Here is a 10,895-nt window from a genome sequence, read left to right as displayed (position 1 = left end):
ATTCGCCCCGCCGCCGGACAGGTGGCGCTAAAACTCGTCCGCTCTCCTTCTTTTTTTTTCTTCTCGGAGAGGGACCCGCCACCCGCCACGCTGCCATCTTTGTCGTCTCGCGTGCTCCCGTTCGGCGTGTTTTGGCTCTGGGATCTCAGGCTGAATTTGCGTTTTCTGTGCACGATCTCGCGTCGACGATCGCGTCCAAGTCGCGTGTAAGCTTCACGATGAGTACCGACAGTATTGAGAAGCTGTACAAGAACTTCGGCATCCTCGCCGACGCTAAGGATAAACTCGTACAGGTACATACGCAACAACGTTGGTTGGTTACATCCGGCACCGGCCACGTTTCGGTTAAAAATGTATACGTCGAGACTTTGTTTTCTTGCCTTCGATCGAAGGCTACGCTTCATCGCGACAAGCGTTCTTCGTGCAAACTGCCGCCCGAGATATCGGACGCATTCCGAAATGCCGGAGACACATGTGGCGTCCTGCCGTGCGTCTAAGCGTCGCACAATCCGAAGCATCAAGATCGGAGCTCTTTTTTTTCTTTTGTATATTGTTGATATTTTCACTATAAAAGTCTCGGTACTATAGTGGCTCGTCGAAAACTGTTACTGTGTACGAAGAGCCACTGTAATCATTCGTTGAAAGTCTGGAGTATAATAGACATTGCGACATGGAGCGATTGATTGTTCACTAAGCGGAAATTGTTTCTTAATTGACTTACAATGATTCGCGTGAACGTAGTTATGCATGCGATCCAGTTGCGTACTTTGATTTTATACGTGGGTAGAATTTGCGGAAGAGAATTCTTTATTCAGATGAATAAAGAATTCTCTTCTGTAAAGTCAGATATAAAGAATTCTCTTCCTCAAATTCTTCCCACGTATAAAATCAAATGGTTGGAGCTGATCTTTTACATTTCTATTATTTATCTGGAAGAGGTAAATGATAGAAATTAGATAGAAGAAGATTGGCTCCAATCTAGAATACATATGTATATTAAATATATACTGTGTTTTCAAGTTTATATATATAGATTTGTTCCAATAATAGCATGTTTAGCTTGTACCCATCAAGTCCTGTTATTTCTTTAAATCTTTCAAAGCGTTATAGTATAAATTTATCAAGGAAACATCTCATCGTACTTGCGAGTTATCTTGAATACCGTTTGTTGTAGCATGAAAAAGAATACCTGGAAATACTAACGGCAGTTAAAGGATCGCCTAAGGAAAAACGACTGGCGTCGCAATTCATTGCTAGGTTCTTCAAGCATTTCCCGAAACTAGCGGATCAAGCTATAGACGCTCACTTGGATCTATGCGAAGATGAGGATATGGCTGTAAGTTTTCAAATGAAGCTCAAGCCACTTCCAGCTTTGAACGTGCTTTAGTAGCCGAAGTAATAAATTGCGTATATACGATCCTTATTTTCTTTACAGATTCGAAAGCAAGCGATTAAGGATTTACCAGCACTTTGTAAAGATAATAAGGAACATACGGCGAGAATTGCAGATATCTTAGCACAATTACTGCAAGCCGAGGACACTTCAGAGCTAGCAGTTGTACATAACAGTATTATGTCGCTTATGAAGAGCGATCCGAAAGGTAATATCCGATGAGTTACAATAATGCCTACAAATTCATTCGATTTGGATTCAGTTTGACATTTGTCAGTTTGTGACTGTATGTTCAATTGTTGGATAAAAACAACTTTGGATTTATAGGTACTTTGAGCGGATTTTTTAGCCAGATCATTAATGGCGACGATGGAACGAGAGAACGTTGTATAAAATTTTTGGCTACCAAACTTAAAGCATTAGGACGTGACATTATCACGAAGGAACCAGAAGATTTGTTGATTGCAGAATGTAAAAAAGTATTACAGGTAATTTTATATGATTTCTAATATTATAATAATGCATACACACACACATGCGATCTTTTCTTTAATTAATATCTTTTATTTATAGGATGTGACTGCTGACGAATTCCACAGTATTATGGAGATCCTTGCATGGACTAGATTGGGATCTACCGTCACTGGTCAACAAGAATTGATTGATATTACAATAGAACAAGCTGAATTATCTGTACCTTTCAAGCATACTAATGTCGAACAGTGGAACAGATTAGTTCAATGTGTTAAACATGCTCTTCCATTTTTCAGTGTATGTATATACATATTCTCAATATTCAAACGCGATTTAATATTTTATACGTATATGTTGCATATATTTGTTTATAATTAATATTGTATTTATGTTTCGATATTCTTATCCCTTTTCAGTCACAGATAGACTCGTCAAAATTCGTTTCATATATTTGCGTGCAAGTTCTACCCCATCTTTCCCTGATGACTTCCCCCGATGGTAGAGATATTCAACTGGAACTGTTAAAGTTGCTTGCTGAATTAACTGTGTTTTGTGGAACTATTGAAAAACCCGAAGATAAAGTTCAACAGCTTTACAATACTCTTATTGTAAGTACTGCGTCTTTATTCTCACATATTTTAATAATCTCATATATTTTCGCACCTGATATTTAATATTCATATTTCATTGATCAAAATTATTGCATATTGCTTATCGTTATTGTTTATTTTTCACTTCATTTATTTCAGACCTATATGCCACTTCCTCCAGCTACAGAAATTACTGATGTACCAAAGTTACAATTTAGTCACGTGGAATGTTTAATGTACGCTTTTCACAAACTGTGTAAGCAGACGCCTGAATTTTTGATAAAAGATCCAGAGCAGCTCAAAGAATTTCGACTAAGATTGCAATATTTTGCGAGGGGCATTCAAGGTTACATAAAGAAATTACGTGAAGCTATCAGTGGAAAGACAGAAGAGGAATTGAAATCTGAGGAAAATCAGTTAAAAGTTGTGGCACTAAAAACAACCAACAACATCAATACTTTAATCAAGGATCTGTTTCATTCACCTCCTAGCTTTAAAAGCATTATACATCTCTCATGGAAAACGCCATGCAATGACAAAAAGGTAATTAATTTTCAATACAACCGTTATAAATTCTAACAGTGTTTTTCGCGCAAATAAATATATCTACAATTTACATTCGTGAGTGCTTTGACTTGCAATAGTTTGATTTTATTAATTTCGTGTCTGTTTTAGAGCGAGAAGAATTCTGCTCAGAAGAGACATACACCGATCACATTTGGAAATGACAGCAGTCCGAATAAACGTAATAAGGAAGATAAAAACAACAAAAGGGAAATATATACACCTCCTAGTGGCAAATACAGTTCAAACATATCAAATTATGGTGAGTTAGGCGAATGTGTTGAAACTTGAAAAGAGACAAATTTCAGTTTACAGTCATAATTATCATTAATTTTACTTATTGTTTTTAGGCCGCGGTAGATTCAAAGGTAACAGACCTCGAGGAAGAGGTGGATTCAGGACTAGAGGTCGTGGTCCGTGGCGAAAAAATTTTTATTAATTTTGAAATTCATTACACTTGAAAACAGCTAAAATTGAAATAAAATTAAGCGCCTACTTGCTTTCCAATTTCAACAAAGCGCTCTCAAAGAAATCATAAAATCTTTGTTAGCCTGTATGACTAACATATAACAGAAATAATTTTGATAGTTTGACTTTGATAAATTCCCAGATATGTAAAAACAGGGGAATCAGAGGATCAATACTTTTCCAAACATTCATTAATATCTGAATGACACGGGAAGGAGATTTGGACAGAATGCAACTGTAGCATTATACGAATATTGTACTTGTTTAATTCTTATAATATGAATTGCAGTGAAAATCCAAAATAGTTCAGACGTGCAAAATTGTGGAGAAAAATGAAACGTATGCAAACAATAGGACGCGTATTAAGAAGATTAAGAAAGAACACTGTTACTGATTGGCGGATTGCATGAAGGGATTGGAACTGTATATACGAGAAAATGAAGAAAGAAGACATTTCGGGACACGAGACTTAACAAGATGGTATTGTTTGAGGAAATTGAAGAAGGGATCTGACGAAGAAATATGAAAATGAAAATGCCACGCTGTTACCAAATTGAAACCTGAAACCACGCAATTGAGTCACGAGACCAACATCAATACACCGATCACAGTTACAGAAGCATGGAGCAGTTACAGAGTTATGGAGATGAAAACGGTCCCTTCCTTATCAAAAAGAAACTTCAAGATTGCAAAAATATAATCTCCCATATCCATTCCTAAATTAGCTTTCCCTCCTCCTTCATATTTATTGATACTTGTTAATATTTATCTGTTGACAGGGTTGAGCCGTGCATAACAGGGAGTTTGAAACCAGCCATGCAAGAATAGTTTGATCGAAGAAACACCAGATATAATAAATAATTTTTTTATTGACAAGAGAAATATGTATATATATCTATGTATGTATGTATACATGTCTATGCGTATGCGCATATATATGTACACACACACTTTTTTGTATATATATATACAATTTGGGAATTTTCTACTTCAAAATTTTCAAATATATATAAAATTTAACAAATATAGGTATTATTTTTCATATGTTGTCTGTATCTACCTTAAAAATGTTTTTTTTTTAAATATTATTATACAAAATTATATAATTATTATACTAACAAAATTATATTTTTAAAGTACATATTTTTAATATTCTTACATATTTTACTTTCAATTATGAAAACAATGGTTTGATGATTCTGTGTTTCTTCGATAAATAAGATGAATAGCAATTGGATCAGCAATTATTACATTGTGTACATTGTTTTTCTTTTGCAGGAAGCTCGTGTTAGTGAGAGGCTTGGAAATTGGTAGAACTGGGCCCCAGCACCATATAAATACTTCTATATACTTCTTTTCCATTACAGAATTCTTTCCATTACAGAAATGAATGCAGGAGCAAGAGGGAGGGATGCTGCTACTTGGAGAAACTAATTAATATTTTTCTTTCAGGAGCTCAGAATGGATATTATTATGTTTATTATCATATATGTATATATCTCCTTCATGTGATTGCTGTTTGTGAGGTGAGTTTAAAAACTATTCTTCCATCTTTCCTTTCCCTCCATCCATCATCATTATGTAGAAACATTTCGTGTTATCTATTAAAAAATTCGTAAATATGTTTCTAATTATTTCAATAAATAACATTATTTAATACTATGTGGTGTTTTTTTACCCAGTAAAAGTAAGTGAGAAAATGATTAAAAAAGAAGAGTGACCGATTTAGCAACAATTGATTTTGAAACAGGTACATTATGAACGCACATGTTTACATCTATATCTAATCTGTCCTACATTTAAGCTTTAATGTCGCATTGCATTAATATGTCTAGAACAGACACGTCTATGTAAGAACCGGTAGAATAATTGTGTTAAATGCGCTTAGATTTGCACAATCACATGTATGTAATCTCAGTCTTCTTAAATCTAAAATTTACGAGTTTATATATATATATATATAGAATTTTTGTCAAACTTATGTATAATTAATGTATAAAGAATAAAACGTAAATTTTTAAACAATTGGAATCCTATTTGTAGGTGAACGAACGATATAGGTACGCTTCAGATACCAGCAGCAGTTCTTTGTCCAAAGGATATATTTCTTTAAATATTGTCATTTTATTAAATAACTAATAACATTTAAAAAAAAGATCACATTTTATCGTTATCTAGCATGATTTACAGACGCAGTTAATTCGAAGTACTCATTGGTAGATCAATTTACACACGGGAGTATAAATAGCGATACCTCAGAACAGTCCATTTGAGGAAAGCATATCGTCTATCACTTTGCACATAATACGATCGCTTGGGCTGCAAGGATCCTGGCTCTGTTGCTCGAATCCTAAGCTGTCCATGGATTCCATGGCTTCTGTGTTTATCGCGAGTTTGGAGTCCAGTTCCGTATCGGGAAGCATCTGTAAGGCGTGCTGCAGTATTTCTTGAACCTGGAGAATTCGATTTCAACGTCAGCACACAAGTTCAACATTGGCCGATAACATTACGAAGATTCCAAAAATCCGATATGTAAGTATACCTTTTCAAGATGTTTCTGAAAACGCAGCGCTGTCTCGTGACGTTGCCTTCTCTGGAGTTCCATCATGACTCGCAGCGTCTCTCTGGCCTGGTGCGGTCGAAATTCATTTAGCAGGTGATGAATGTGTATGAACAACAGACTAAGGTCCTCGACCTGCAAGAACGTTGACCGTTCAATTACAAAGTATATAATCATGATCTCTCTACAGCGTCTCCAGGCTCGACGTCCAAATAAAAATAACAGAAGTTTCGCTCAAATCACACGTACCTTCTCCGCGCGCCTCGGACTGTCAGGGCACTGGACGAGCAGGTCGATCAGATCCAGAAAGTTGACGAGGAGCGAGTGATTGAGCTTCTTCAGCTCGCGCCGGCGGTCGAAGTGCTGCGGGTACAGCCTCTTGATCCCCTGAGCCTCGAGCGGCCGGATGATGGTGTCATCGGCGTTGAACACGTTGCCGAACATGGAGTAGCTGTCGTGGATCGGCGGCGGCGGTCGCGGGGCACGTCCCCGCCGCACGTTCTCGTCCGTGTACAGATTGATGTACTGGACGGGCGGCAGCGGCAGGGAGCTCACCTGTATTGCCTCGGGGGTCGCCATACCTGGGGACGTCGTCGGCGAGCAACGGCGGAACGACAGCTCGGCTTCGGCTCGGCCTCACATCGACGACGAGGTCGAGCGAAGAAGCGCGACGCGCGCGAAGAGGTTATGTCACGCGCTCCCCTCCGGAAACCTCGCTCGCCTTTCGGCGGACCGTCCACTTTCCTCGTCGCGTCCAACGCGGACGTCGCCGCGAGGCCGCTCCTCCCGTCGCGTCACGCCCGCGACGAGGCACGGCAAGGTAAACGGGTTGAAACGCACACGCGAGCGAGGCAAAACAACAGACACGACGACGTGACGGCGAGACGGACGGTCGCAGACGGTCGCGTGCGCGGTCAGCGGTGCCTAGTCCGCCATCTTGCTACGTCGCGGTCCTACGCGGATCGGCGAGCGACTCCGGCGCGTCGGTTTTTCCCCTCGCGAGATCCCGGGACCTCCGGCGGTCCGCTCGCCGTTTCGCGTCCCCCGGGATATTCGCGCGACCCGCGGGACCGGCGGCGCGCGCGTCCCGCCCGTGCCGCGCCGGCCGCCGCGTCGACCAGCGTAGTCAGGCATTTCCTGATATCTCGCGAATTCCCCAACGTCGCCCGTTTTGACAGATTGTCGGTGTGCGCGTACGCGCCCGTTCCACGTGAACTCTTTGTTTGGGGCGCCGCCGGGCCGGGGCGGTCATGCATCCGACGGGCGCCGGGACGACCGCGGGGTGATAGCCGCACGTTTTCGTTTACGCATGGTAAGAGTCGCGCGGGTACCGTCCGGCGCGGCGTGTCCGCGGTACCAGCGGCGCGATCGCCGATATATCGCGCGGCGCGGCGACGGGCGGGGGAGACCACGCATCGGCGTCGCCCCCGTGGAATTCGAATCGCGACCGAAAACGGTCGTGGGCGACGACCGCGCGACGCGCCGTCGCCGTCGCCGTCGCGGCCGCCTCCCGGCGCGCGACGCGCCGTCCTCGGGCCCGTCGGCGCGCCTCCCCCGACTCCGCCTCGGACCGGAGCGAACGGGCGAGGATCGGTTCTCGCCGCGACCGCCGACGGCCGTCGCCCGTCGTTAATTGCACCGGACACGTGAGTCCGCGGGCGGGTTATGGGACGAGGAAAAAGACTCCGGTGTGCTATATTTAGATATCTCCTTCGCGTCCTTACTTATCTCGAGCGGACCGGATAAGCCGGATTGGCGTTGGGAGAAAGAGGGAGAGCGAGAGAGGGAGATAAAGAGCTCTCGAATGCATTCTGTTTTGTTGTGTCGCTACGTAGAGAAAGGTGTCAAATTAAGGATATTGTGCAACAAGTATCAATTCTAGCCGCTCGTTAACGCGCGACGCGAAATATCGACGGCTGACGGCTCCTCCCCGACGACGACGGGGGAGCTCGGTTTTGTCGTGCGGGAAAAATGATGGTTTCATTGTTGCTAGGGAGGCCCACCGGTGATGGCAGGGAAAGATGGGAAGCTAGAGTCAAAAGGTGGAGACGTTATTCGGCAGGGATTCATGGTGAAACGGTCCCAGAACAAGAAGCGCTTCACCCCGGTCAATTACAAGCAACGATGGTTCGTGCTGACGAAGCATTATCTCATTTACTACGATGGAGATGGTGAGGTGAGTTGCTCCGGATTCTCTCTGTGAATGTATATCTTTTCTTTCCTGTGACGAAGTCGAACTCGACGTGTCTCCCGCCGGCTTTCCCTCTCGTTTACAAACTTCTAATGAGACACGCGACACGCGTGTCATCGTCGAGGCAATTTATTTTGTCAGCGTTATTGTGTTCTAAAATTTTTGTTTCACTGAAAGGGATTGCTATTATTGAAAAGAAAATTTTGTTATTTTAAAGAAAAATAAACAAATGATATATTGTGTTCCAACAAAATTTGTTTTGATAATAGGGATTGCTGTTATAAAAGAGAAAAAAACTTTGCTATTATTGTAAAGAAAAACTGGAACAAATAACAACTGAATGGAGTTACATGGACGAGCAATTATAATTCCATGAAACATCAGAAATACTTATTTTGAAACTTTCTTTCTTTACAATTACACAAAATTTACACACACACACATACGGGCACAAAAATAATATTAGTCAATTTCTTTTAATTGCAAATATGAATAATTTTAAATTCCAAAGATATTTTTAATTATTAAATTATTTTGATTATAATTATTAATATAATTGTAAATTTAATTAGCTATTAATAACAAAACATGGTAATTATAATTACACGCCCGATGTTATTTCCATCAAACAAAAGCATTCGGGACAGGTGGGTGGAGAGGAGGAAGGGGGAGGGGGGGAGGAGATCTCCTCTGTCGCGTAGGTCCCTTTAATCTCGCGACGGCGAACGGGGTGGTGACCGGTAACTAACGGCTCGGTAACCGCGTGCGATCGTGACTATAGTGCCACTACCGCCACTAGCTATCTCCGTCGTTAAGCGAACCGTTAGGTGGACCGGGGGCTGGTTTCGGTAGGGGGTGGCGGATAACGTGCGCCCCGTGATACCGTGTGTAAAATCGGTGGCGCAGGCGCCCCGCGTGAATTCTCCATCCGTTCTCTCCCGCCCTTCTCCCTCGCTCGTCCTTCCTTCCGCTTCGTCGTCGTTGGGTTCCCGATGCTGCTCGCTCGCTCAGTCAGTGGCCGTCGTTCGAGGTCGGTCTCGACGAAGCACGGACCAAGCTGATCTTCCGGTACCGTTCCGTAGCACTCGGCACCCTTCCGCGAGTTGACGATCCCTCGGACGAGTCTATGACGCTTTGATCCCTGGTCTCCCGGGGGTAGCGCCGGAGGAGGACGGAGGGAAGGACGACACGCGATCCCTGGTCCCACGACGTAACTCAGCTGTTCTGACGAATCTCGAGCCTCGTTTGATTCCGATCTTGGGTCGCGAGATCGAGAATACCTTCCTCGGTCTGGGGAGTCGTACGACATCGCGAGTAGACGAAGATCAGCTGCGATCTCTGGATCTTTTCTCTCATCGCTTCGAGAGGATCGCTTCCGTTCTAGACGTTCGGTGCGTCGTCATACTGATCTCGGACCTGGACACGGTGGTCCACGTGCGGATCCTCCGTAACACCGACTTCGTCGGACTCGTCTTGTTCACCGCGTCGTCAGATCTACCGTACAACGTGGAGGTAAAAGGGAGTCTGAGTTTGGACACGTTTTCCCACCGCTTCTCTCTTTTGTTTGATTAGACCGTCCGTCGTCGGATGGAAAATCCATGTTCCGCGAACTCGTATAAATTCCGCTAGGAACGTCCCCCGAGAGGGTCGCTCGATGCCGTTCGCGCTCGTAAATTGCTTTTCCACGTCTGAAGTCTAGATATATCATATGTAGATATATCATATATGTAGATATATATGGTACCCCCCCCAGTACTCCAAAGATAGATCCGCTGCTATTACGGTACTGATGTCTTATTGCATTTTGGTTTTGTCTTCAGAAATCAACATCCATGTGTTAAGGCTGTCTCATTTCTAAGTACAATTGGAACATCCTTCGACAACGAACATCTCGACGTCGTTCCGACGCTTGACACATTTTGATATCTAAGATTCCTAATTTTGAAAATAATTTTATTATGTAAACATTCCTATTGTTTTCGAAACCCTACGTGCCTCTTCCCCCCCCCTCTCTCTCTCTCTCTTTCTTTCTTTTTCTCTCTTTATCTCTTTCTTTAAACTCCGCTCAGTGAAAGTTGTTGGTAGCGCCCGGATCCGGAGGTCGGCGCGATTTGATTTTTAATAAATTGTTAAATATGTTAATCAGAAATTGTTGCTTGTTGCAGCGCCGCAAGGAACGCGGACGGATCGCCGTGGAGAGTGTCCACGTGGTGGAGACGGCCAGCCTCGGGAATGGTAGCACCGGTGCTGGAGGCGGTGCCGTCGGCGACGCGGCGGGCGGCGGCGACGCGGCTGGCGGAGGCGGCGGGATACCATCCGGGCTGCCGTTCCAAGTGGGATATCGGGAAGCTGGTCAGGAGTACACGCTCTACCTCCTCGCCGCTCGCGAGCAGGATCGCGCCGAATGGATACGTGCCATACGCGCTGGTAAGTATTCCTCTTTTTCCACCCCTGCGTCTTCCTTACGTCCCCCTTTTTTTCACGTCGCTACTCGAGTCCGGATTTTGCGCACATGTTATTTGAAATCTTATACGACTAGAAATTAAGTAGCATTAACGGTCAGCAGCTCTCGGCCCAATTTTTACCGCAAATAAGAAAAACCTTTATATATCGTACATTTAAGAACAAGGATAATGTTTGTAGACGACATGATTT

The 10,895-nt window shown here is 43.4% G+C and overlaps 3 protein-coding genes across 4 annotated transcripts in view; 2 read left to right on the top strand and 1 right to left on the bottom strand.

Moving 5' to 3' along the window:
• Positions 1–67: 67 nt before the first annotated feature.
• On the top strand, positions 68–5,151 carry Cass (apoptosis inhibitor cassowary). The gene is made up of 9 exons (XM_071776964.1): positions 68–293; positions 1,175–1,336; positions 1,436–1,601; positions 1,721–1,881; positions 1,967–2,164; positions 2,284–2,475; positions 2,617–3,000; positions 3,133–3,283; positions 3,372–5,151. The coding sequence occupies exons 1-9, from the start codon at positions 219–221 to the stop codon at positions 3,458–3,460; spliced, it is 1,578 nt and encodes a 525-aa protein (XP_071633065.1). The 5' UTR covers positions 68–218; the 3' UTR covers positions 3,461–5,151.
• Positions 5,152–5,591: 440 nt separating this feature from the next.
• On the bottom strand, positions 5,592–6,987 carry Med7 (mediator complex subunit 7). Its single transcript, XM_071776994.1, has 3 exons — positions 6,299–6,987; positions 6,032–6,184; positions 5,592–5,942 (listed from the first exon to the last, which is right to left on the bottom strand). Exons 1-3 carry the CDS (start codon positions 6,626–6,628, stop codon positions 5,745–5,747), a joined length of 681 nt encoding a protein of 226 aa, XP_071633095.1. The 5' UTR covers positions 6,629–6,987; the 3' UTR covers positions 5,592–5,744.
• Positions 6,988–7,218: 231 nt separating this feature from the next.
• Btk29a (tyrosine-protein kinase Btk) overlaps positions 7,219–10,895 on the top strand; it is a 41,673-nt gene continuing 37,996 nt past the window's right edge. Inside the window, exons 1-3 of one of the 2 annotated variants that reach the window (XM_071776948.1) lie at positions 7,219–7,361; positions 8,043–8,225; positions 10,406–10,667. In XM_071776948.1, the coding sequence (XP_071633049.1) occupies positions 7,359–7,361; positions 8,043–8,225; positions 10,406–10,667 (448 nt within the window). In that variant the 5' untranslated portion in view covers positions 7,219–7,358. Of the gene's footprint in view, positions 7,362–8,042; positions 8,226–9,369; positions 9,753–10,405; positions 10,668–10,895 lie in introns of those variants that run through there. The other variant, XM_071776949.1, reaches the window with a different exon arrangement.

This window comes from Temnothorax longispinosus, chromosome 4 (assembly GCF_030848805.1).
Source record: "Temnothorax longispinosus isolate EJ_2023e chromosome 4, Tlon_JGU_v1, whole genome shotgun sequence".
Classification (NCBI taxonomy): Eukaryota; Metazoa; Arthropoda; class Insecta; order Hymenoptera; family Formicidae; genus Temnothorax; species Temnothorax longispinosus.
This window is presented reverse-complemented; position numbering and strand designations above follow the sequence as displayed.

What these genes read in the sequence shown, in the direction of transcription:
- Cass (XM_071776964.1), top strand. Translation starts at nt 219, where the DNA reads ATGAGTACCGACAGTATTGAGAAGCTGTACAAGAACTTCGGCATCCTC. An exon ending in TATGAAGAGCGATCCGAAAG is followed by an intron (nt 1,602 to 1,720) that starts GTAATATCCGAT and finishes TTGGATTTATAG; the next exon opens with GTACTTTGAGCGGATTTTTT. An exon ending in AGCTTTACAATACTCTTATT is followed by an intron (nt 2,476 to 2,616) that starts GTAAGTACTGCG and finishes CATTTATTTCAG; the next exon opens with ACCTATATGCCACTTCCTCC.
- Med7 (XM_071776994.1), bottom strand. Translation starts at nt 6,628, where the DNA reads ATGGCGACCCCCGAGGCAATACAGGTGAGCTCCCTGCCGCTGCCGCCC. An exon ending in GTCCGAGGCGCGCGGAGAAG is followed by an intron (nt 6,185 to 6,298) that starts GTACGTGTGATT and finishes ACGTTCTTGCAG; the next exon opens with GTCGAGGACCTTAGTCTGTT. An exon ending in TTCAGAAACATCTTGAAAAG is followed by an intron (nt 5,943 to 6,031) that starts GTATACTTACAT and finishes CGAATTCTCCAG; the next exon opens with GTTCAAGAAATACTGCAGCA.